Genomic DNA, 26,236 nt, shown 5'->3' with positions numbered 1-26,236 from the left:
GGCCACCCCACCGAGGCCCCGGCCCCGCGGCAGCCGAGCTCCGCGTCCTGCCACCCGCTGCCTACGCAGGACGCCGCCCCGCCGGTCCCCGCGGGGGCTGGCGGGAAGCCGGCAGCCCGGCCCCGCTGCTGGGGGGAGCCGCTCCCGTCCCACCCGGGGCGCAACTGTGCGGCCGCCCCAACACAGCAACTACAGTTCCCGGCGTGCTCCGCGCCATGCAAAGGACTACAAGTCCCACCGTGGAGTTGGGCGGCCAACGCCTTTTCCCCCGAAGGAGGACTACAATTCCCAACATGCACCGGGGTACTGGAGACGGCCTCAGTGCCCGGTGTGTGGGCGAGGCGCTGCGCAGTGCATGCAGGGAACTGTAGTTTTCTTCGCGGAGGCGCGCCTTCCCTCTCAGCACCGCGCATGCCCGCATGGGCCGTGCCAGGGCATTGCGCCTGCGCGCCGCCGTCCGGGAGCCGCCATGCCGGAGGGGAAGGCCGCGTTCCGGGAGGTGCTGCCCAAGCAAGGTATCGGCGGCGGGCGCGCCCCGGCAGCCGGCCCGGCTCCGCCCCGGCGCTCACACACGGCGCTTCTCTCCCCCTGCAGGGCAGCTGTCGGTGGAGGACGCGGCCGCCATGGTGCTGTGCAAGCCCAAGGTGCTGCCCCTCAAGTCGGTGTCGCTGGAGAAGCTGGAGAAGCTGCAGCGGGCGGCGCTGGAGGCGGCGCGGCCGCCTGAGGAGGCACCGCCGCCCCGGCCCTAGCCCCGAGGAGGGGCGGGGGAACCCTGGGGACCGTGCCTTGCGGTGGCCGCCCCCGCCACTCGGAGGTACCCGCTTTGTAACGGAGCTTGCGAATTAAAGGCTGGCCGAGAACGCAGGAGGTGCTGCTGGATTGGGGAGGGGGAGGCGGGAGGCTCCTTTATGGCGTTTTTCTGTGAGAGTTCCACGTGTCGCTTTCAGGGCGAGGTTTTAAATGTCTTTAGGCTTGCCGAATCCGACAGGTAACACAACCCCTGGGCGCCGCTCTAGGGACAGGCCCAGCCGGACAGCGCGAGGAGGCGAGTCGCACAACCCCGCCGGTCTGGTCACGGCTTACCGGAGCCGCTCCAGTGCTGCGGCGCTTGTCTCCTGGAGCCCCGTAACGGCTATTCCCAGCATTTCTGACACCTGGAATCTTGGCACAAAACTGAAAAACTTAAGGGAGCAGGAGGGGCTCCACGGTGTGGCTGTAAGAGTCTTCCCTAGAGCCATCTTATTCGTGAGAAAGGGCTTGGCAAAGCTGCGCTCTATAGGCACGTTCAAACGATCTCGGGGCCAGCCTGGACACTCCTACACAAGTCATTTGTTTTCAAAAACACATTTGGTAAATACTCACCATGAGTTTAATTACTCAGTGCTCTTCTGCATATTGTAATACAAAAGGGCGGTGTTAGATGTACAGCTTAATTGCACACACTTCAGAGATTTGAACACAGTTAAATTTGTTCTTTTTAAAAAAAGAAGGAGGCAGAAAGGAGAGCTTCACAAAAAAATATTTTTAATATGCTTTACCAGAACTTTTCACTTTTCCAGTTACATAAAAAAAAAAAAGACAAGTTGGTACATGGGGGCAAAAACCAACCAGTGTTCTCCCCTGGAACAGATGAATTAATCTTATGACCCAACTCCATTTTCTTGGGCTCTTTAAAACAAAGAAACAGCTATTTTTCCTCCCAAAGCACAGTATTTCTTCAGCAGCAATGGAAATGGGATCACAGCAGCTTAACTTGACCCTTCTATAAAGCTTTGTATAAACCAGTGATTTTATGATGACAACACTGTCCTTGAAAGAAAGAGCGGCAGTCAGACATCAATGCAAACATGGAATGATTAGGTCATAAACATATGGCACTTAAAAAGATAGCTTATTTGAAGGCACCACCACAGCAGAGTGGCCAGTTGTTCTACTATATGCCCAAAGAAAGTTGTTTTCTTTCTGAAATTTATAAAACTATTTAAAAAAATGATTTGTACCCAAAACATGTGCTTTTAAAAAAATATGAACTGTGCTAAGCAACTCTTAAAATTTTGGTATATTATATATGTGTATACATATATACATACACACACCCAAAAAGCATGTGCGTGTTTGTATATATATAGATACCTATTTTCCCTTTAAACTTTTAAGGCTTCAGGAATTGGTTCTCACATTCAGTAGCTTTCTAGCTTAAGACGACCGCCATCTCCTTCACTCACAAAACGCTTTCTGCCCCTGTAAGAAAGTAGAAAGTATCTTTTCAGTAATTCAAAGTAGCATCGCTTGTTTTTTCTTACCTATCTCTGAGAAGAATCTTCTCTTGGTCTTGGGAGTCAAATACAAGGTGTGCAAGCTCAGCAAGATTAGCTGACATTCTTGATGACTGATAAATTGCTTAAAATCCATCTGAATCTTACATCTAGGTTTATTTGCAAGAAGCTTTTCAAAATTTGCATTGTCAAGTGCTTTCTACTTTGCTCACCTTTTAATGTTCACACTTGCAAAAGATCCTAGTTTGAAAGCCTAGGAATGGGGGTTCTCTACCCAAAACTGAAGTACATAAGTCAAAAATGCCTCTCAACATATTAATGGTAACTGAAGTATAATCAAGCTTTTGTGGCAGTGATGACTTTCAACCCTCCCACGCCCCAAATCTGCAAGACATTTGATACCAAGATACACACAAACTCAATTTTAAGTCTGAAGTCCACAAATAGTGTCTTTATCAAAAACAGCCTCCAACATTTCAAAATCCAAATTTATTCAAGCTGTCAAGATTGTTTAAGAAGCCTAACGAAACACCCAAACTGGAAAAGATCTGTTTAATAAATAGTATTCCCAATGCATAAAATTGCAAATAATAGTTTTAACAACATATTTAAAAATTTGCATGTATTCCCCACAGGAAATGAAACTTTTTAATTGTATTGTGACCAGTAAGGAGAGAACAGAATGCTGACCAGCTACAGTTCAAACAGCATTATTTATGCTATGAATAAGTAAATGATAACAAACCAAAAGCACTATATAAACCATGACAGACAGATACAAAGGGATCAGCTGTGTAGGGATTATTCCACATAAGCGTCCTATTCCTTTTGACATAAACATTAGAATTGGTTGTATTGTCTTAGAACTCTATTCATGCCCCTTGGTATGTTTAAACCATTTCTTTAAGCAAATTTTTTTTCAGGTTTTTTTCCCCACTGTCACCTACGTGGATCATTGTGACACCTGAATCTTCCATCTCAGTACTGCACTGATCTCAGCAAAACAGAGGCGAGGCAGGCCTTCACCCTCTGGAGGGCACACGAGTGTGCTGTCTGGGACTCACCGGAGGCTTACTTTCCTCAAGTATTTATCCCAGCCTCCACATAACAGGTTTCACATCAGTGCAGCTTCTTAGTAAACTTTTTACCAGTCCAACCCTCTGTTTCTCCATCCTCCATAGTTTCCAGTTCTAATCTGTAATACTTTGCTCATAAGATCCTGCTTTCTGTTACCTACATGGGGACAAAAAGCAGTGCCTTCACCCATCTACAACAAAACAAGTACCTTGAAGGACAGAGGTCTCTCAGTGGTTTGGAGATTATTCCAGCCTGAAAGCATTCCTCTACAAACCGCTCAAGCACAGAATAGGAGTGTGGCACATCCAGGTTAATATCTGGGATTTCACAGTAAACTCGTTCATAGCCCTGCAACATAAGAAATCAAATAATGATCTGGTTATTCTATGATTTTATTACAATTTTTTTAAATACCTTTTTGCACTCAGAGAATTTATTTTTCAATATAGTTTCACGTATACTATGGACAGTTTCATCAAACCTAAAGCAGAGCAGCTGCAAGTCAGTGGAAAAGCAAGACAGAATACCAGCCAATACCATGGTATGACATAACTACCTATCTACATAAAAACACCAGCTGAATTTTTAACTTTAGAAGCCAGAAATCCAGACAGTACAGAATGTGTATGTTAGCCTGGCTGCTATCCCATGGGTAGTAACACAAGGACAGTTAATTTTTCTTCCATGTAAATGAACAAAATGTGGCCACAAATCTCCACCACAACAGTTTATGCAGTAAGGGAAACACTGGTGACAACCAGAAATGACACCATCACTTCCCGCCAGCAGTATGGCTGGGTAAATTTTGACACAAGTCTTTGTGTGGTACCCAGTTTGCCCTCGGACAGAACAGCTGTCCTATGGCCATACCTCGAAGCAAAGCCATGGATGATTCCAACTGTGTAAAATATTAGCTTCTATATACTGTTCTAATTGACATTTGTAATTAAGTGGGTTCTTATTGTTCTTCAGTTATGAAGAACTACTGGATAAAACGAAAAATTATATTTAAGAAAAATGAAGCTATATTGCAGCATTTTAAATTATTAGTTCTAACCATTTAATTGCATAAAAGCAGTTGGAAATCTTTGACTGAAGATTCAAATATTCTGTACCTCACAGAACTACTGCTCAGAATTCATTTGTACTTCTTCCAGTACATGACAAGTATTGTACATACATCAGTGACAGAGTATTTGTGTGGGATACAGAGTGACCATGGAGAATTTAAAAAAGAGTAGCAGTCAGCAATAGACTACAAGTAGTACTTAAAAGAAGGTAAAAAACTATACAAATTTTGGAAGACCTTACCCAAAATTCTCTAAATGCCATACTTACTCTTTTCATTTGGTCCATAGTAATGACAGAAGACCTCCAGAGAGATTTCAACAAATCCAGTATCATTTTAAAGGTCTTTTCTCCAGTTGACTCCAAAACCATCACAACAGCCTAAAACAAAGCATGCAAGTGGTTCAGGTACATGTTGTGGAAGCACACGAGGTGTGAAAAGGAGTGCGTTATTACGCATTTTCTGGGGAGACAAGTCCATTTGTTACATGCACTCACAATTTCAGTATAGCATTATTATTTGAAAAGAAAAACTGATGAGAAGTTATTTGGATAAAGATAAAAGGTATGAAAAACCAGAAAGGACTAGACAGAGTGAAAAGCATTGCCTTTCTGGCTCTGGTTTGAGAGATACATGACTATATCCATATGGTTGCTGCAGTACAGATGGCAATTAATTAATTTTGTGAAATTAATTTTGTATTACGGTTTTCTGTAGCTGTGATTTTAGAAGAACTTACAAGTTTTAAATCTACAAATCTCCAAAACCCCCATCAACTAAAAGGATTCTGTTTTTCTATCGTGAAGGAATTTTCTAAAAGGAGTCAATTTACTGAAGAGAAAATTGTAGATTGTGGGTGTTCAGCTTTATTGGTAAACAACCACTTCCCAGTTTGGCAGGTAAAAGAGTACAAATGGGAACAGTCTCCCAGATACAGCAAAAAGAGGATCTTTCTCTCGTACAGTCTGGTTCTGAAATATCTCAGAGCTTTTACAAATGTGCTAGAAGGAACAATTCCACCCTGAAAAGGAAGCTCTGTAACTTAACAAAAACAGGTAACACACATTAGAATACCCAGATATCTAAACTAAAAGGAAATAACATCTAAACTAAAAGGAAATAACATCTAAACTAAAAGGAAATAACATCTAAACTAAAAGGAAATAACATCAAAACAAAGCACGGGGCTTTGCTGCTATTCCTCAGCAGAAAATAAATTGAGTTCTTATTTTTCAGGAATCTATAATAATCTGAATTTGGCTATTTACCCAACAAACAAAAATTAATGCTGGATCTTCCCAGAGTTAGCAGCAGTTTACTTGTTGCACATCATGCACACAAATGAGCACACAAACCATTAACTTTACATGAAACAACTTAGTTATTCAAATAACATCAGAACTAGCAACCTGAGCTTCAGATTCCAGTTATATTATTTGCATGCCCACATCAAAACAAAACCAAACCTGTTGCTATTACTAGCAATTATTAAAGGGACTCTGATTTCTCCTTACTTCATATACAAGTTCATGGTGAAAATGGGGTACTTCCAGTTCCTGAAGGCAACGTTCAGCTTCCAGCACATCTCCGGAAAGCAAATACTCTTTCAGCAACATATCAATCTATTGAATTTTAAAACAAACAAAAAGCCCAACACTAGTTAGATATAAAAGCTGTCAACTGTTTTGATAATCTGCAATCAACCCAGCAGCAAGCTAGTTCCTGAAACTTGCTGGTAGTGTTTTATAAGTGTAATTAAATTGAGACATTATCACAACCTGAAACACAGTGTAAGCCAAATACCCATCCATGGTGTAATACAGACACACAAGCACCAAAAACATTGCTTTATAAACTGCGTATCGCCATAAAAGGTTAATATGGGTATGATTAAGTTTATCTTCTTCCCTGAACAACTCCTCCTATCATCTGATACACTCAAAACCTAGAAATTATAACATGACCTTTTCCTTTAAACCTGCCTACTTCATAGCATAGATTTCTAAACATTCCCATTTCTTCCTCTTTTCAGTTATTACTGTGCTTTTAATCAGTGATGCCAAAAAATAGTAATAGTTTATCTAGTTTAGCCAGTTGCATTTTGGCTCTTCTAATTACTTCACCATTTTATAATGTAAGCTCTTAAAAACCCAAGTGCTTAAAAGTGTTGCTTAAAGCAAAAATAAATGTATACTTGCATACAGAATATTGTACTAGCATGTTCCCACCGCTGACAAATACTACAAAATCAACAGTTACCTATATCAGTTTTTAAAAACTACTTTGTATAAATAAATTATATTAAAAACCCCAAAACCAACACTCAAGACATCATTTTGCTACAAGATATGTGTATCTCTTCACTCCATCCCAAACAAGCTTAGACAAACATTAAACTCTAGAGAGAAGTCAGTTACCTCTTTAACAAGGTGTTTGACAGACTGCTGGCCACCTCCTGACCCCCATACGTTGTCTATACGCTTTCCACCCTTTGTCATACTCAGCAACACGGTAGCTCGGTCCAGCGCAGCTCTAGAAAGCAAAGTTAGTGTTTTAAAAAGTTATTATAGAACTTCATTAAAAGGCATCCGTAACTTCCCCCACTGCCATTCCTCTTTGGGCAAAGCAACCAGGGATTGGGAAGAGGTCAGGGTTAGCAACTCCATGGGGACATACGGATCAAGAAGCCAGCAAGCTAGCTCCCCACGTTCTCTTTGTGCCACCTTTACATTTTTGGTTATAGCATGCTTAGGACAGGTAACAATCCTGTGATGGTAGCAGATCTGTATCATCAATGCAGAACCTGGAACATCCTCACAAGATTGAACTTAATATTTTCGTCTGCAGAGATGGATTGTATCCGGGCTCCTCCAAGAATGCAGCTTGGCATGTGTATCTCAAACAAGAGAGGCCTGAGTTGCTTCCACACTGAAGAACAGCTTTTCTGCTGAAATATTATTTTCTGTTTGGGTCTAAAGAATTATGAAACCTTGAGAATTTAAGCCAAAACAGCACTTCAGAAGGCAAACATGTAGCTGCAAAAAGATGGTGTGAACTAGGGAAGCTTGCCAGTTTGTTGAGAAAAGAATGAAAAAGGAAGTAAGGTGGAAAAAAAGAAGTCTCAGATCCAGTTAAGCACCATCCAGCTAAAGAAGGAACAGTTATCCCAGTCCTCATACTGGGGGCTAGCCAATAACAATAACTCTATTCACCAAGACTTAACGAGCAGCTAAGACTGGCCAAGAAATAGCAAAGGCAGCAAAGCATCCCAGATGTGCAGTGTGCAGGCTACAATCCTTCAAATCACAGGAGACATTTCTGTAACTGACAGGCAATTTTCACAATTTGAACCCTCAAGTTAGGCAGCTAAGCATTTGCCTTCCTTCTAGAAATATCCAACTATAATCATTACAAATGGTACTTTTAGAAGCTACAAGAGTTCAGGACCTCCATATCAAGCCTGAAACATTCACTCATGGGGGAAAAATAATAAAACATGACTAGTTATTTAAAATATCCCTCTTTGTCAGAGATTGCTCCTTCAAACTTCTCACCCTGACATGGAAAACAATTATACTTCTTGATGAATAAAGCATTACAGAGAAAGTCTGGGAAAGCACTGCACAAGCTTCAAACCTTTATAAGGCAAAACAGTTAATCCCTTGTGTATTTCACAGCATATTTACAGCAGCTGTCCTGATGCTATATTTACTCTTTAATCACATTAAAGCTTTTTCTAAAGACAAAACCTTCTATAATCACTTCTTTCAGCTTATTTTTTTTCACCCTAACATAAGCTGGACAAGAAACCTGACAAACTGAACTCAAATGTATTAATACATTTTTTAGGCACTTTCTGTATTTCTCCTCTGACCCGAGTCATTCTGGGTTTTGTTGTTGTAGTTGCAGACTTTGTGGGTTTCTTTTTTATCATTTTAAATTAAAAAGTAAGAAGTGATAGAGAACCACATGATTTATCCTGAAGTCCTAAATTCCTGACCATCATCTTTGGTATTTGGAATAGAAAACTGTAGCTATATAGAAAGCAAGAAAGTTACCGAGCTTGGACGCAATCCACAGTGCCTTTGTAGCTATCTATGTAGGTACTGCTTAGAATCCCATCTCCAACAGCTCTAGCAATAAACTGGCCCACCAACTGCAACAAAACAGAAGCATTTTTAATTAAATGTTGAATTTCAAAGTAATTCTAAGTAGACAATTATAACGTGCTTGGTTTTCAGATTTTATTTAAATGAGCCATCTCAAAGTAAAAACACAGCCTGGGAAATTGGTAGGGGATTACAGACAGAAAGACAATCCATAGATGCTTTTCAAAATACAGAGTCTATTTCAGTTTACTTCATCAATTTTAGCCACAATTTAAAAGAAAAAGCTTTTGACTACTAGCATAAAACTTTATAAATATACCTGTGGTGCCCTAGGAGAATCCAACACCAATTCAGGTAGTTCTTTAAGCAGTCTATCAAATGATTTTTCCACATCAGTTTTGCTTACTACTGTCCCGCAAAGGTCGGAGATAAGCTTAGATGTCATTTCCCTGTGACTAGCCTTCCCCTCTAATGCCAAGGAAACGGCCAGCACTGGCACACTGTATTTCATTTCACCAAGGTTTAAATCCTTCAGCATCTCCTAAATAAGATTTGAAAAACAAAACAGATTAAGATCTCATAATTCTTATTATATATTCTATAACTATATTACAAATACATAAATATTTGTATGCTTACATTTATATATTTACATATATGCTTCTACTCATGTAATGAATAGAACTGCTTAGGTATTCTTATTGCACATTTCTTGCCAACATCTCTATACACTCATTTATATCTAGCAGTTGGATTCCCTTGTATGCTACAGGTTTGCTCCCTAAAATAAAGTAGTAAAAAGGCATGCGACATACCGAAACTTCGTTAGTATCTCCATGTTCAAAATACTCCTGTATGATTGGTGTTAAAGTTTTTTCAAATGCTCTTTCATCCAGAGGTAAAACTACTGTTTCATAGACGCAGTTCTCCTATTTCAAAATACAACAAAAGCATATACCCTTTTATAAACAGTACTGTCTCTTCTTACATCTTATGCAGTGCTAACAGCATCAAAATATATCTTTTAAATCCTTAATGCTTTAGTCTTGGTAGTCAGTATTCTGCCACAAGACATCAGATTATGTCTCTACTGTTAAAGTGTGGACAATGCTGGCTAAATGTCATGCTGCTTATATTCTGAATTTACTGTTAGCTGAATTCAACTGAAGGCAGAATTTACTGTTAAACGAAGGTGAGCACTCCAAACTCTGTTCCTAGGATTCTGCTGACACCACATTAACACAGAGATCAAGTATTTATGTACCATGTACTGAAGGGAAAGCGACAGAAACTCCTCTCCCAGCCCAGCAGTTAGCTGTGCCACAGCACAAGATTTAACTTTCAGCACCTTTCCCTGCAAGTGGCACTCCGGTCCCTGACAGCAAGCCTGCCTGTTTTCCCTCTTCCTTAGTGACTGCGTGACCAGACAGGCGATAGCATGTACAAATCAGAGAAAAAGCATTTTCAGAATATTTGTGAGCGAAGACATTCCCTGAGGGGAAAAAAGAATCACACAGCAACTGCCTCCTGTATAACCTGGTCCTGCAGAGTTCCAGCACAACCAGATCTCCCCATCGTAATTCAGCTTCCTACTTCTCACAGACTACAGAAGTAACATTCAGAGCAATACTACAGATCACAGAAATCTGAACAATGAAGTTTTCCAACTAATGCTTATTGGAAAGAAGCTTTCCATGATCAAGAAGTATAGCAGAAGTCCAAAAGCCTATCCTTCCATCACATCAATCTCCATTTACAACCTTGGAAAAGTTAAGCATACAGAAGTTCTGTGCAATATTCATTCTTCATTAAACTTGTTTTTATGCACTCATCAGCTTCATCTTTAATAGCTATCTCTGCTAATGTAAAGTGTTGAATTGCAGGGAAAAAACTGATACTGGAAGAAGGTTCTGATATTCCCACACACCATCCTCTCAGCAGCTATGGCTACAACAAACAGCCTCTGCTCAAAGGGTACATCGCTCTGCTTATGTTATACAGAATTTATTTACGGTTTCACAGTTGTATTGATCTCAGAGACTTTAGTAATCTGTGTTTGCAATCAGTGTTTCCTTTCCTCAGTGATTTAGTGTTATAAAGCACCCTTTGCCCAACGAGCTTTGCTTTTTTCCCCCCTGATAATATGGCTGTAAGGTAAGATCTTCCACAGCATGTCGTAAATAAATACATGCAAACAAAATACCCAGGCTATCAAGTTTGCACTAGTTTGAAGCATTTATACCAAGTAGATGCAAGACATTGGGAGGGTTGGGAATCCAGGGAAGAGAAAAATCCATAGAGGATACTGTCCCAGACAAAACTCCGAACTTGAGAAAGTCTGTGTTGCATTTTTAACATGGTGCCTGTTTGCAATATAGAGCAGCATTGCAACATTCACCTCCATGAGAACCAGCAGCGAAAGAACACACCTGGGAAAAGGGTGCTGCCTAGTCAGGCACAGAAAGAGAGCTCATGGGGTAAGATCTGTGAGTGTTACACTGCAACACTTCTACACCGGTTGTCTTTAACTAGCCAAAAATCCATTCTTGAACATAAAAATGAGCATTTAGTACAGCCAGGCTGACATTCACATAACTCACTAGGTCAAACTTTCATTAATATAAGCATCACAGCAATTGAAATCAATAAAGGAAATAAAAACCAACACTGCAAAGAAATTATTTGCCTACCTGGTCATCATCATAATTGGGATCCTTAATATCTACTTCTTCCACATCATACACTTGACCTGGTGTTCCCCAAACTCCTTTACCACCTGCTCCACCTGGCAAAATATGGGACAGTAAGCAAGGACCACCAGTTTACAAAGAATACTTCTGAGTTCAGCCCAACATTCTTTCACTTAAGAGTGATGTATCACTGCTTGTGCCCACCTCCTGACTCTAACGATATATGCTGAAAAGGGTGTGTTTGTATGGCATGTTCCCACTTTAGCAACCAGTCTTTTCATCACTTTCCAGTAAGATACTAGAAGCAGTATGAAACTGCACAAGAATTACTGAAGGTTGAAACTGTACTTTCAAATATAACCGTGCTTTAAGTTTGCATTAATAACAGTCCTGTGAACCACCAACACTTCAATTTGTGTATTAAATTTGCTAAGAAAAGGTACTTACCTTAAAGACAGAAGTTAATTGATGATACACATAAAATTTTCTGGTAAGAATGCCACCTACTATTAGGTCCTATTGCCACCTACTATCTAACACAAAGAACCAAATGCCTGCACAGAGACTGTGGCTTATGAAAACGATTCCCAGTGAAAAAAAATTACTCTATGTGTTGGACAGAGTCTTTATCACGCTACGCTCTTCACTAAGCTACACCAACCTTTCTTTGGTAGACCCCTTCCCTTTCCAGACCGGGATCGCCTGTCCAGGAGTTTCCCCTTTGGGCTCGTTGGTACAACTACTCCAATCTTCAGTGTCTCTCCATTGTCACTAACAGAGTCTCCTCTCCCAGAATCTCTAGAAGAATTTTTCCTCAACCGTCTCTTTGCTTTAGCATTTATTTTGGCTTCAGTAATTGAAGTTGCAGGAATCCAATTTCCATTGATTTCAGTCTTTCGTTCCTCAGACCCACCATTTTCTTCATCACCGGAAAATGGAGCATCACTTAGATTCTCAAGTTCTTGAAAAGGAGACAGAGCAAAAAAAATGTGTTACAGTTTTAAACAGTTTTATGTTAAAATACCAAAACACATTGCATTTAAAAAGGATTACAACATTAAATAGAACTCTTATTTCCAACAGTGTTAAGGCAAATGATGTTGGCTTTAGAATATGTCTACACATCACAGTAATAAGGAGTTCCTTATTCCCCTGCACAAACTATCCACAATCTAAACAGAGCATATGTCAAGAGCTGGAAAGCAAATGAATAAACCATTTATAAACAGGTAAACCACAGAAAACCCCACCCTTGTTAAACAAAAACTATCAGAACTCCTCAGTGCATAAGATCTAAGTGCCTAGTTCTCACTCCACCCACTCATCTCTTGATTTAGAAACAAACAAAACTGCCAATACACTAAACTCTGTAAGAATTCACTAATATTAACAGACTAGTCAAAGTGAAATTAATTTCCTAAATCATCAACCAACATTTCCCTCATTCAAGGAATTTCAAACAGTTCACCAGCTGGAAAATGAATGATTCAGACTTACAAGAATACAAAAACTACATCACTCTTATTTTTTGTTTTTAAAGTTATAGGGGGGGGAAAGAAAGCCATTTAATACAAAGGCTGGGGATTTCGGTAATGACGACTCATAGAATAAAGTCAGTCTTTTGAAAGAGCGTGATCTCTCTTCTTCTCTATGGATTGCCCCTCACTGTGGCTTCTGTCAAACCAAAATGGCCATGGTTTATTCCCCAGCATAATCCTATACAATAGGTAACTAGCTTTGTTTCATACCCAACAAAAAACCCTCTCACAACTTAAGGATCTGTAAACGTCTGACACAGAGAAGTGCAATAATTTCACTCTTTTGGGAAGTTAACGCACATTTAAAATTTGGATCTAAAGTCTTTTATTTCACAGAGTTAGGATGTGCCCCACCTAAGCTGTATGGTTCAGCAGAATGTCTTATGGAGAGCATTAAGAGCAAAAGCCTTCATCATTTCTTCTTCCCCTTCTTAACCCATAAAGATAAAAAAAAAACATCTGGGGAACTATTTACATTCCAGTTAGTACCCTGAGAATCCCTGCAAATTGGAAAAAACACACACAGAGGGAAGAGCAGAGCCTCAGCTGTCTGTTACACAGCCCTTCTTTTCTTGAGGATTCAGTGAAGTCTCAAAGATACAACCTATAGCCCCAACCCTAGAAGTACAATGATGAGGCACACAAAAGAAGCTGCTTTTCCAGCTGTGCCAAGCCTGCTTTACGGAGAAGTTCACTGCCATAAACCCAGAATGTGAAGAGTATTTTAAATTTGTATTTGAACTTAGCTGAATGTATTACTTCACCATTCCAATACATTCTAATTAGCAACGTTCATTTGGCAATACTTCAGAACTATATTTTTAAATTCAAAACAGGTTCATGAAAAATTGTTTTGAAAGCTAAGTGTGCTAATAAAACACTTCCAACCTCAAAGTATTTACCCATATCAAAGAGGACACTACACTACAAAATGAAGAAAGTTTGATGCAACTGCTTCCTTCGTGATCAAAGAAATAACATTTAGATACTAGCGTTCACAGATGTGAATGCTATAGCTGAACAATAATGCAGCCATTCCAATCTAAGCTTCATCTTTCCACTCATTACTCCCACAAAAGCATTCCTTTTATGCTTGCAAGCTAAAAAAGAAAAGCATGCATCACGTCCAGGAAAAGATTCCCACAAGATGCTTTCTCAGTTTGTCTAATATTTTAATAAAACAATGAGAGATTTGCATAAAGCTAGCAGAGGGGAAAAAAAGAGAAACCAAACAGAACAGGTTTCCTTCCTCACATTCCCCAGGGAGACCCCATCAGCACAACCAGCTCATCTCAAGATAACCGAATTTAAATTCTTCTTCATGCCCACTCTCCCATGAATTTCTCCAGTTTAGACCTGCAATCCGGCTGTCCAGGAACTACACTCTTCAATGACCACTTATTTCTTTCTCAGTTTTCAAAGAAAATGGCCAACAATTAATTAACACAAGACAGTCCTGAATCTGATGACTAAGGATAAAAGAGGAGGCTACAGTCCAACCTCCTTACACAATCCTGATCTCAGGTTCAAGATTAAAGGAAATCCTCACAGGAAACATCCAACCCGTAAGACTAAGTATTTCTCACTGCATAACTAAACTATTTTTTATATAACACTGTCACTTCCAGCTTCAACCTCTTTCTCCGTAATACTATGACCAACTGTCCCTCCACTATTAGTTACCTAGTTAGGCTGAAAAAATAGGTTAAACAGAGATACTAGTTTTCAATAATTTTCTAAAATAAAATAGCTTTATAAAAAGTACATACAAAATGATGCACATCTTCCTTTCAGCTTCTCATTTTTACATCATATAACATATACATACACATATATAAGCAATAACAGTGTTCTATAATCTTTAAGACTTTGCTTACTATATATTAAAAAGTTATCCAAATTGATCTTATTATCCTGCTATTAAGCCTAGAAGGCACACTTAAAATCTGTGCTTTTATGGTGCTACCTTAATTAACAAAGCATTCAGAAAGTACTTACCTACACACAAATTTCATTTGACCAAATCAAGTCAATTTAGATACTTAGCAGTTTCCCACCTATTATCCAAATACAATTCTAAAATGCTGAGAAGCAATGTATCTTCTACATTAAACTAGTTCTGGTTTAAGGTAAGAGGTCATATGGAGCATGTTGCCACTTCAACTGCATTGCATACCATTTTAACATATATACGTTTTTTTCTGAAAAACATTTAAAACCTACAAAAACTCTTTGGTATAAAAAGGTCAGTGCAGATCGTCACAACCTTTGGAAGACACAGAAAACAACAGGAAACCGTGTTAACTTGACTAAGCATCATAAAACATGTTTGTGATATGGACAAAACAGTCAATTTCAGGGCAGTCTCTAACACATATTCAGTAAAGTTTTCCCATGCCAGCCCACTTCCAGTCAAGCCTTTCATCATTTGTTTCCTCTAATTTTAAGCTAACCAGAATTTGTACCTCTCAAATGCACCTACACATTTTACTTTTTAACTTATTCTTTTCTTCACACCAGCACTACTGGAAGTCAGATGGTAAGGAGTCTGGAATCACTATTATTAAGTAAGTTAAAGAAATGTTAACTTTATGATTTTAACAAATTTCAAAATAAATGTAATCAAGCAGGATACTATGATAGATACTTGAAAGAACTATTCTGTAAGTTTTTGGAAGTTTGTTTTTTTTTTTTTAAACCAGAACTGTTAAAAAATTAACAAGTAATACAGTTTTTTTACAGAGAACACTTCAGGTCAGCTAAGCAATTTTAAGTAAAAAAATACTGAATATATTACTTACCTGTTGGCATAACATAAATGTGCTCCTTTTCTATTTCCATAGTTGCTTAACAGAACTGACTGGAAACGTAAAGTCTTAACGTTTTCCCTCCGAGGCCTAAAAAGAAACAGAGAAGCTTAGGGCAAGAAAAGCACTAGACCAAATCTTAAGTAAAAAGCTGCAAAGGCTTCACTCACAAAATACAACACAAAAATAGGGTTTTTAAAGTTATAATTAACTATCAGTAACCACTGAAAAGTTCCTGGGAAGGTAAACGGTGTAACATGAGACAGCACCACCCTCAAACACATCTATCTAAGCCTTGATGTCTTAGCAGTTGTCAGTTCTGTTGCGGATAAAGGAGGCACAAGGATAAAAGCCGTTATTTTAAGGGTAAAAGCCCTATGCATGCAGCTTTTTTTAGTTGATAAAAGCCACCTCTATCAACTTAGACTGTCCTATTCCGCAAAGTGGTTATCTATATGAGCGTACAATATCAATGTTATAATTGCATCCACAAGAGAAATGTTCTTCAGGTGAACTATGCTGATAAAATGGTACCAATTTATCAAGTTCAGACAGCCCTTAGAAGACAACCTATTTTTTGTTCCTCCCCTCAAGGACATAGTCTGTATGTTTTCCTGTATGTGTACACACAGCTGTCAAGCTTTCTCCTCTGTGCTTCTGCACCCTTCAAACACTCCTTACAACCACCATTCAATCTGCACGGGATAAAGTTGAACAATTCTCTTCTTCTGTTACTCTCTCTTTCTCGCTCTTCCTAGCAGCTGCGATTCTACAAACCACCCCATGTCACTGTGAAATAAATGGCATCATCCATCTTTCCTTCACGTACACAAAAAATTGAGCAGCTCCAGAATTCCCCATACGCTTTTTCACCTGCAAGATTTTCACAAATCACTTTCTAGTCCTGTGAATATTACTGGTATTTGTGCCTGCCCTGTAAGAATTCAGTGGCTCTTTTTACCACTTTCTCATCCTTTGCTGCCCTGAAACAGCTTACCGTTGAGTGGCAAGATTGTGACACCAAACGACAGCACTCCCTTCCCCTTTTCCTCTTCCCTCGTTCTCCCCTCTTATGCCCACTTGCCTACCACAGACTTATTAACTGCAAATGATTCAACACAGACCGTTAGCAATAAAGAAACTCTGGTCTAGGGCACAGTATCAAGCTGTCATGATCTTGCATTTCCTCATATTAACCCAAACAGTTAACAGCTTTGTGTAATAAGAAGTCCTCCCTGCCCCACACCATTTTTTAAACATTTTTTCTGAGTTACCTCAATCAATCATTCAGGAGTTCTCAAGTGTTCCCAGTCACTGTTGGTTGAGAGATTTTTTTGTATGGATCTCAGTCTAATCTAAGCAAACTACCTTGTAAGAACAGTTTTATTCTTCCTAGTGGAATGTTCCATCAGTCGTCCACCTCTTTGAAAAAGAAGACAAAGGACAAAACCTGTATTAAATCACAATCAGGACTTTCATCATTTGTCATCAAGTCCTATATTTCAAGTGGAGAAATACTTTTTCCATCTAGGACCCTAGTTGAAATTCTCCACTTATGGTTTCGTAATAAATAACAACACAACCTTCACATGCTGTCTTTTTGAGATTCAGCACCCTGCTTTGTTTGTAACGAGGATGATGGAATAACTGAGCTTTACAATTCATGTTGTCATACTGATCAGGAGATATACTCTCAGTTTAGCAATGCACCCTCTCATTAACTCAAGCCAACAGGTCTGCTGGAGCTTCAAGATGATGGTATTTATGACTCTATCAAAAAAAATTTTGCAGTTATACCACACAGTACTACCAATCAACCACAGAACACAATCTGAAAACCTGCATTAAAACCATCAGAATAAATAACCTCAAAATTTTATGTTAGAAGAGACAATACGGGAACAAAATGGACAGAAGTAAATTTAAGCATTTCCAAAACAAGAATGCTGTGAGAGATCTTAAGACTAATCAGTGATGTGAACAGTACTTTTAAAGTAGTTCAGCAGACGAGGGTATTTCCTAAGTCACTGAAAACCACCAATAAAATATGCTCAGCTCTCTGTACTCACCACCACTGCCTGTACTTTATCTAAATAGGCAATTCTACCCCAGCAGGTAAGTAGTGGCAAATTAACATTTAGGAACAACACACACTGCAGAAGAAAGCTTCCAAAACTTCTCAAGACCTTACGTCTATGCAAAACATCCCTGAGGAACTTCCACACAGCTTACACGATTTTTCTCTTCTAACTTTAAGCAAAGGCTCCCCATCACCAAGGCTTTGGAGACCTGCAAACACCAGCTGTCGTTCTGCCGCCACACGCAGAATAACCAGGTAAGGTTTAGCTACCCCTACAAAACCCGTGCCGCTGGAGGAAATCAACGGCGGAGCGAGCCCGGCCTGAAGAAAAGGCGTGTCGGAGGGCTGAGGGCCGGTGGGAGCACGGCCGGCGCAGGGCCCCGCCGCCACACGCTCGCACGGCGGCCCGGGCCTGGCATCCGTTGACCCGGCCCGGCCCGCCCGCGAAGCACCCGCACCTCACGGGATGTGCCCTCAGCAACGCCGCCACCGCTGGAGGCGGCGACGCGGGGCTCGCTGCGCGGCCAAGCCCGGCCGACACCGCCGAGGGACCGGGCGCGGCGGGGCAGCGAGAGCGCGGCGGGCTGGCCAGGGGCTCAGCCAGGGGGAGCAGCTCCTCACGGCGCCAACCGCCCCGCGGCCTGGCCACCCCCACGCACCCTGCAGAGCCGCCGCGCCGCGCCCGCAGGGAGGAGGCCGGGCCGGGCCGCCACCCCTCACACGCCGCCCCCGGGGCCGTTACCGGCGGTCCGCGGGCCCGGCCGCTCCGCTCCCGCCGCTCGGCCCCGCCCCCTCGGCCGCGCGCGCGCCCCTGCCTGCTTGTTTTTGTTTTCTTCCCCCCAGCGACACGGCCGCCAGCGGCGCCACGGATTGGCTAGCTCCCGCCCGCCGCCGCAGCCAATCGGCAGGCGGGGATGCCGGTGGGTGGGGACGGGAGGGTGTTCAGCCGTCAGGAAATGGGGGGGGGAGAAGGGGGGAGGGCGAAACCATCTCGGGGGCGTCAGCGGGGAGGGAGCGGGAAGGAGCCATTCGTGCGGGGAGGGGAGGAGAGGGGGGCCGGGCGGTTGGGCCCGCGGCCCGCCGTGGCGCGGCCCGTGAGGGGACGTCCCGTTGTGCGGCGGCTGGTGGCCGCGGCCCGGCCGGCTGCGCCCAGCGACCGGCGCGGCGTTCACGGGGGGAGGTGAAGGAAACGCCTCTCTGCGTGAGGGAGTCAGAGAGACTCCTCCACGCAGCGCTTGCAGCGGCTTGGCTCCCTCCGGCTCAAGCCCTGTCCCGCAGGCCCTCTGGCGTGGGCCGGCCCGCTTGGGAGGTCTGGCCTGGTGGTGAAAATAGAGCTGGTTTATGCTGTCTGTGCAGGTGCGTGAAGAGGTGTCCTTTGGGGCTGTGACGCGCACACCAGGCCAGCAACATCCATTTCCCCATCTAACGTGCCCCAGTCCCCTCACAAAAGTGCACCACGCCATCGCCTCCTGAGTTCTTAATGTTCAGGAGCGTCAGTGTCAACTAGCAATACCTTTGACAGGGTTTAGGTTAGCTCTGAAACGACAAAACCCGGGGTGTGGGAGAAGGGTTACACCCAGAGACCCTGAGAGGGGATGGATGGGTGTTTGCAGGTCCAGTTACAGAGCCTGACCGGGAAGACTAGCAGCACAGGCAGCCGTGGAAACCTTGACAGCTGTGCCTGGCTCCTCTTCAACATCGTGTCCTCCTCCTTCAATTAGAAATCAATTTTTTTTTTTTTTCTGAAGCAAAACCATCAGAAAAATAATGTATTACCTCTTCTTTGTGTTGCTCTCGGCTAACATGGGGATTTCAGACTTTTTGCTCCCTCTTTGTGCAAGACCCCTCTACCTTCTCCTCAGCATTGGGTGTTACAGGGCAGTAGTTTTAAGAGATTCTGGCAGGAGGACTGGGAAACACCACAATTGCCTCAGAGTTGGCAGATAGGATTCCTACTGTTCAGGCAATCCGACAGGTAAAAGGTGCTGCAGCCACCTTCTCCGCTGCCAAAACTCTTAACGCTGTGCATCCACAACCTTCCAAACTTTCTACCTTATTTTAGTTTACATTTACCCTGTTTATTCTCTATGCACTGCCTGAGGCCAGACACCTAATTAGAGACGATAGTCTCCTTTCATTGTCATGTATTTTGCCTTCATTCACAGTCTCTCCTAAAATCTCAGCTAACCCTTTGTTTTCTCTCTGTAATTCGTCACTCCGGAGAGCCCAAGCAATAGCAGTCCAGTGCTATGAGGAAAGAAAATACAGATCCCTTCTGCTTTAGTACTTTTGCATTGCAGGATTTTTCAGCTGCCAGCAAGAGAATCCTCCTCAGTTAATAGATTATGACTTGACTTTTGTAATATTTTTACATATTTTTCCAGTATAATTCTACTCCAAATCAGTGTGCTTTTGACTGAAGTAAGAGCCAAACTTTCCTTGTATAAGAGCCTCTGAATTCATTTACTGGCCCAGCTCTGCATGAATCATCAAAACTAAGTTTAAGAATTAAATGAACAGCAATCTGTTAAAAGGCTGTGCAGCACCATCTCTGTATTTTTAATGATAAACACTTTCCCCATCAGACAAATGACAGAAAGAAAATCTTTCTTGTTCATGAAGATACTAAGTTGCAGACATTTTCAAGTCAGGACAATTCAGCATGCTCACACAAGACTTTTTTCACATGCAACCTAAAGGCAGCCTCAAAAGATGTTGTTTCCCCATCAATCAAAAAATAATTTCTAGTTTGCTCTTTGCGCCTCCGATGACTAGCACGTACCAGGCAAACAACTACAGTGTCATCACCGAGATTTGGAAAATAAATCCTAGCTATTAACATAGATCATGGAATTCAGCTTCCCCTGTAAGACAGAAGAGGGGCTTTAAAGAGATTTGGCAGTGAGGAGGAAAGAGGTGGCAGAGAAACTGAAACAGTAACCAGAACCTGCACAAGAGGAGATGCCACAAAATACCACACCAGTGCATCATGCCAGTTACACGTTTTAAAGCAGCATAGAAAATTGCTAGAGGATTTTCTGGTAAAATTTAGGACTGGATCACTTTCAAGAGCCCCAAAAGCTGGGTCAGTAATCAAAAGAAGATGAAAACCCCTGAACCATCCAGCACCCCTCCAGACAAGAAAATGGTGTGTTTTTTCTTTCTTCCGTTGAATGTCTCTATTAGCAGCTGCGTTGTCAATCACTGAAAATCTCGTCTAGATTTGACTGCACATACTTTCTGATTTCTAAAACACTGTGACCTGAAAATGGACTGATGTGCATGAAAGATTATTTGTATTTTTCCATTGTATCAACCGGTCTGCTAAAAGATATCACCTCTTCTTGCCTTTCTAACCTCAAAACCTCCTGTAATATTTAAAAGACAGCTGATCACATGCTAATCTCTGAGCTGTAGCGACCTGCTTGCTCCCTACCCCAGCCATATTAATAGCAAACATGCCACCAAAATCCCCATCAAAGCAAAAGAGCAGAATTCCTCCCCCCATAGAAAAAAACCCTCTTTCCAACCATTTCTGGCCAGTTTTCAGCTCCAGGCAAGCTGTGCAGGCTGCGCAGCTCAACGCCCGTTCCCCGACACCTGCATCGCAGGGTTACCTGTGCCCAGGACCTCCGCCACGCCGACCCGCGCCAAGCGGGGACCCGCCGGCAGCTACCAGGCCCCTCCTGCGCTTCCACCCCTAACGCCGCCGATCACCTGGAGCAAAATGTTTGCACAGAGGCGAGCAGGCCACTTTCTAGCCGCCTTCCTTCCGTAGAGCCTGCTGGGTTGTTTTCAAACTCTCCCCTCCCTTTCTCACATGCTGGCCAAGCCCTCCCGTAACACCCAGGGGAGGAATCCATTGGCTGAAGTTCCCCAAAACGCGTGGAGCAGCCCTTCCCCCCGTCCGATGTCTAGTGCACAATAGACACCGCGTGTCTCCAGGCTGCCTCGGCCAGTTTGCTGCCAGCCTTCGCTTTTCATCAAGGTTTATCTGAGCTGGAGCTGGGGTGACTCACATAGGTCATCCGACCTCCAGCACCAGAGAGAGCAGTGAAAAGCAGAGAGAAGTTGTGCTGGGATTGAAACATCGAAGAGCATTTTCGTTACGCTCCCCTCTGCGGATTTTTCAAAGTTTTACTTTCTGTTTTAAATATTTTCGAAAGGCAGCATCTGTGCTCCTGACACCTCGGCAGTTCTGTTTGATTACAATCGAGTCTGTTACTGTGTCACTTGGAATATAAATTTCCACACGTAATGCAGACAGCAAAAATGTATCGTATCTGTTAAATCAATCTGCTCTGTTCAGTTGCCTGCCTCTTGGTCTTCTGCTTTCTTTTTCTTCAGCCTACTGTTATTTTTGCATCTTCTGCAAAGGTGCCTTCATAAAATGAACTGCAAACACAGCAATCCCATTCTTCATCAGGCAGCGTCAGCTCCAGGTTGAAAGGGTACTAAAACACGCCTTCGCTTTTTTTAATGCTCAGTAATTAGAGCTGCTTTTGAACATCCTCCTGCAGCTCCGTCTGTGAGCTGGGAACGGGGCTGTGCTGCAGACCTGCATGTGCAGCGCCTGTCGAGGCTGGGCACCCTTGGGAGGTGGAGGGGAATCGGCTCACGTTTGCCTGAGCGTGGAAACTGAAGTGTCACCCACGGCGATGGCTTTGGATAAACACTTTCCCGAACCACAGCTTGCCTGTTTCTATCGTGGCTTTCCAGGACTTGCCCCTCACATTGCACAAAAATCCTTCCCTCTTCACATTTCTGAGTACGCCCTTCTGGCAGAAGCGTTAGAATTGGGTTTGCTTTGTAAAACTGTTCCAGGCATGTCTCCTCTGTGCTGCAGTTGTCATCTGTTCATTCTTGCCTTAACAAAAGGCAATCACACATCTGAAAAGGTGCTTTACTGGAAAGGGCTGAACTTGTGAAATGTGCAGAAAAACGCGAGTACTTGATTTAAGAGTTCCAGACAGTGAGTTCATTTAAACTCTTAACAACCAGAAACATGAAATACCGCCTTTACCTCAGAATAATTGTCCTTTTTTACTGGTTTACTGTGGGAGAAAATCTTAGGGAGCCATTTATTAAAACAAGGTGTGTTATTGCCTTGTAATTATTATTTGACAAGCTGAGGTCCTGTGATTAATAAATCATGTGCCTGCTTTTTGTGTGTGTATAATCACATGCTCCATATTTATGTTGACAGAGGGTTACAGAATATTTACCTTTGTGCATAGGACTGGCAGGAACTTCTGTGCTACCACGTCTCCTATCACAGGCATCGTGTGATATAATCCCTTTCATAAACTTATCAAGTTCCGTCCTCAAAGCGATCTAGTATTTTGCATGCACGACTGCAGTGGGGAGGCTGTTCCAGAACCACGTTGTCAAATGGTTAGTAACAATCTTCTAACCAAAATGTCTGATGCCTCTTTTTGATCATTTATTCTGTACCAGCACTGGCCCTTAGCACCATCAGTTCTTCCCTCTCCTTTCCTGGGAGAAGCCCTCCTGCTCTCAGCATTCACTTTGCAAAATGAAGTGAGATAGCCTCTCCTCGAGCACACCCCCGCCTTCGCTGCAGCCCGGGCTGCACCTTTCCTGCTGCCTTCCAGGATTGCATTTCTCGCTTCATGTTTCCACCGTGCTGGCTCACACTTCGGTGATTGAACCGTGAGCTGCCAGCTAGCTTGTAGGAAAGGGTTTGGTCATTTGTGCCTGTGACCGCCACTTTCTGCTGCTGACTACTTTTCTCTGTGTAATATCTCAAGCCTCCTTTGTCCTGAGGTTGCTTCGTATTTTCTGTCATCAGCAATTTCACCAGTTCTTCACTAACATTAGTGCCAAGCTCATTTACAAAAGCCCTTTGCCAGATCTCCAGGAGTGATGTTTAACACTCCCCCGGTAACTGCCCTCCAGCCTGACAGCCGTGCGCGGCTCTCACAGCAGGTCTTTACCTTCTGCTAAATCACTTCTCCCTTTTCTTAAGACTTTCCACATGGCACCATATGAAATGTGCAATTTAAGTCCAGATAGATGAGATCCACCCCATTTCCTTCACTAAGCAAATGGCTTGCAGCTTGCCTTACCCAAGAAAGATAAATGGGTTTGATAAACCCATTTAATCTCATGCCATTTACCTCCCTCTCTTTTGCTAGCTTTCCTTCACCATTTGTTCTGAAGCTTTCCATATACTATTAAGCTGAAACCTTCATGCCTGTTCTTGTCCAGATCAGTTCACTTCTTCTGTACAGACTCACTGTGCTCCTGTCCCTGACTGAGGGACCTGTTAAAGGCATCGGGCCAGTTCTTCCAGAGCTCTGGCATGCGGATTAGCCCGTTCCTCTGCCTTCACTGCAGGAAGGAGCCCTGAGATTTGCTTCTGTCCTGGCCGTGAACATTTCCATACCCCCTCGCATTATCCTTCTCATCTGCAGCCACATGATTAACATCCTCATGCTCGATGAAAGTTAAGGCAAAGTATGAGTTTGGGTTTTGCACTTACCTACTACACATCAATCTCTATCCTATGTAATCTCTCTTTCTCCTTCCCTTTTCTTCAGCCGGGAAAAACATTTTCCCGTTTTTATTAATATCCTGTAAAAGACAAAACTCCGACTCACTTTTGAGACATAGCTTTTATAGCCAATAGGTTATTTTGCTTTTTAAAATGATTCCTTGTAATGACTGCTTATTCTCAGTATCATTTCTGAGGTTGAAATACATTCAACTGCAGTCTCTGCCTTCAAGGTTTTCCCCTTTCATGAGTTTTATCCCCACTGAAGTTATGTTTAATTAACTACAGTTTTATCCCCAGTCCCGGAGTCTCACCCCAGTAAAATTTAGACATGTAAATCCCCAAGCTCCAAAGGAAAGCTGACTATATGGATTAGGTCCTGCTATTTATTTAAAATATGCCCCTTGGAAGTCTGAAGCTGTATCAGTCATGCCTGCCTTGATCACACAGATATAATATTTTAAGTGGGGTACTTTCATCATTAAAAAATCTGAAGCATCTCAAGTCTCCCAGAAAAAACTTGACCAAAGTAGATTTTCCTGATATTTCTAGGGTAAAAATAAGCAACACACTGGAAGAGCAGAAGTAGATTAGTTGCTCCTTTTAGAAATAATTTTTTTACCTTAAAAATATAACGGTGCAAGTCACCTTTTGTGGTAAACACCAAAAAGGTGTTTTACCTCAGCAGGGCGAGGAGACTCAGCCAAGGCCTTCTCCTGGCCAGTGAGGTCTAGAGGTCTACCTGCCTCTCTTCACCCTGTTTCACATCTGCCTTTTTTTTAATCTCTCTCTCCTCTCACTCGTCCTCTTCAGTCCCTCCTTCTGGCTTTCCTCCCTGCGGACACACTGTCCCAAAGTCCCAGCGCTGGACAGAAGTCAGAGAAGTGTCGGTGTACAAGGGCTTGATGTTTTCAGCTCTCTTGCTGCAAGGCACAGAGGTTTGGCACCCAGTGCATCCCGCAGCACAGCCGGCTCAGCCAGCCAAAGAGCGTAACATCTTAGAAATGTATTTCTGATCTCCTGGCAGGTGCCTGCACGTATATCGAGGCTCCTTGGCAGGCTTGGACCACCTGGTCTGGAGGGAGTCAGTGCTGCCGCACCTTCCCTGTAGCCAGGGCTCGGCTAGTGGGAGAGTAGCAGCCTGGCTGCAGTGCTGATATAAGCAAAACCACCTCTGGTCCTCACCAGGTCCTGCATAGCGTGTTCTGGGGTGTCAAGGTTGACGTGTCTCTAGAGATGTCCCCTGTCAAGGAAGGTCCTTGTAGTCTTCCTGCCTGCGTACGGCCAGCGGGCTGGAGGGAGCGTGCTGGAGATGGGGGCTGCAGAAGTGATGCTCAGCCCAGGGACACACCACAGCACACCTTGCCCTCCAGGCCCTCCAGGTTGCTGGGTGCCCTGGACTCGGCCACACTGTGCCGTGGCAAGCTGGACTGCAGCCTCAGGCACAACAGATCCCACAGCAGCCCCTCGGCGGTGTGCACGGGGCTCCGGGGCGAAGGAGCAGGGCTTGGGAACGGCGGGTGCTGCTCCCAGCCAGGCACCTCCTGAGCACTGCCCGGGCTGTGCTGACCCTCCAGGGGGGCTGAGCGCTCCCCCATCTCTGCACCCCCCAAGGAGCTGGCCGGGCACAGGAGAAGGTGAGGTGTGTCCTCGCGTTGGGGCATGAGCCGTGGAGTCAGCACTTCGGGGCCGAGTTCCCACCTCTGACGCCGACTTACTGCATGACCTAAGGCGAGTCACTTAGCTGCTTTCCTTCATTTCCTGACTCTGCTAAACGCCAGGGATAATAAGTAACTTTGTGTGAGTGCTACGAAGCTTTGAAATCTTTAGATGAAAAGGTGCTGTATAATTGCAAAGCATTTTTAATAACGCTAATCATTCGCATCACTCTGCATTGCCCGTCAGTCTCAGGCTGGCGCGCTGCAGCCGCCACCAGCATGCCGTCCGTGAGCATCAGCCTTTGCTGAAGTGGAGGATTTTCCTGAGTTCGTCTCCATTTTGACCTCACGCTGGTCCAAACAGGAATCTGGGCTCAGCCCAGGACCTGACAAAAAGCCGCAAACTCAGAATAGC

The 26,236-nt window shown here is 43.2% G+C and overlaps 2 protein-coding genes across 13 annotated transcripts; one reads left to right on the top strand and one right to left on the bottom strand.

The window, feature by feature from the left end:
- Positions 1 to 433: 433 nt before the first annotated feature.
- On the top strand, positions 434 to 10,358 carry BBIP1 (BBSome interacting protein 1). 5 transcript variants are annotated; one of them, XR_012674352.1, is made up of 4 exons: positions 434 to 515; positions 595 to 814; positions 971 to 1,350; positions 9,750 to 10,358. XR_012674352.1 is itself a non-coding variant. In XM_075155043.1 (2 exons), the coding sequence occupies exons 1-2, from the start codon at positions 470 to 472 to the stop codon at positions 747 to 749; spliced, it is 201 nt and encodes a 66-aa protein (XP_075011144.1). In that variant the 5' UTR covers positions 434 to 469; the 3' UTR covers positions 750 to 860. The 5 variants fall into 5 exon arrangements, 1 of the variants encoding a protein (XP_075011144.1); XR_012674354.1 differs by lacking the exon at positions 971 to 1,350 and having other exon boundaries at positions 9,943 to 10,358; XR_012674351.1 differs by lacking the exon at positions 971 to 1,350.
- On the bottom strand, positions 1,508 to 21,433 carry PDCD4 (programmed cell death 4). 8 transcript variants are annotated; one of them, XM_075155039.1, is made up of 13 exons: positions 21,264 to 21,433; positions 16,841 to 16,988; positions 15,561 to 15,656; positions 11,883 to 12,182; positions 11,222 to 11,316; positions 9,347 to 9,460; positions 8,851 to 9,072; positions 8,481 to 8,578; positions 6,840 to 6,954; positions 5,937 to 6,044; positions 4,692 to 4,802; positions 3,562 to 3,701; positions 1,508 to 2,241 (listed from the first exon to the last, which is right to left on the bottom strand). In XM_075155039.1, exons 3-13 carry the CDS (start codon positions 15,598 to 15,600, stop codon positions 2,181 to 2,183), a joined length of 1,404 nt encoding a protein of 467 aa, XP_075011140.1. In that variant the 5' UTR covers positions 15,601 to 15,656; positions 16,841 to 16,988; positions 21,264 to 21,433; the 3' UTR covers positions 1,508 to 2,180. The 8 variants fall into 8 exon arrangements, with proteins under 8 accessions (XP_075011140.1, XP_075011136.1, XP_075011141.1 ...); XM_075155035.1 differs by lacking the exon at positions 21,264 to 21,433 and adding an exon at positions 18,389 to 18,489; XM_075155040.1 differs by lacking the exon at positions 21,264 to 21,433 and adding an exon at positions 18,306 to 18,378.
- Between the last annotated feature and the right edge of the window lie 4,803 nt (positions 21,434 to 26,236).

Source organism: Calonectris borealis, chromosome 7, assembly GCF_964195595.1.
Source record: "Calonectris borealis chromosome 7, bCalBor7.hap1.2, whole genome shotgun sequence".
NCBI lineage: Eukaryota > Metazoa > Chordata > Aves > Procellariiformes > Procellariidae > Calonectris > Calonectris borealis.
This window is presented reverse-complemented; position numbering and strand designations above follow the sequence as displayed.

What these genes read in the sequence shown, in the direction of transcription:
- BBIP1 (XM_075155043.1), top strand. Translation starts at nt 470, where the DNA reads ATGCCGGAGGGGAAGGCCGCGTTCCGGGAGGTGCTGCCCAAGCAAG. An exon ending in GGAGGTGCTGCCCAAGCAAG is followed by an intron (nt 516 to 594) that starts GTATCGGCGGCG and finishes CTCCCCCTGCAG; the next exon opens with GGCAGCTGTCGGTGGAGGAC.
- PDCD4 (XM_075155039.1), bottom strand. Translation starts at nt 15,600, where the DNA reads ATGGAAATAGAAAAGGAGCACATTTATGTTATGCCAACAG. An exon ending in CATTTATGTTATGCCAACAG is followed by an intron (nt 12,183 to 15,560) that starts GTAAGTAATATA and finishes CTCCTTTTCAAG; the next exon opens with AACTTGAGAATCTAAGTGAT. An exon ending in AAGGGGTCTACCAAAGAAAG is followed by an intron (nt 11,317 to 11,882) that starts GTTGGTGTAGCT and finishes ATATTTTGCCAG; the next exon opens with GTGGAGCAGGTGGTAAAGGA.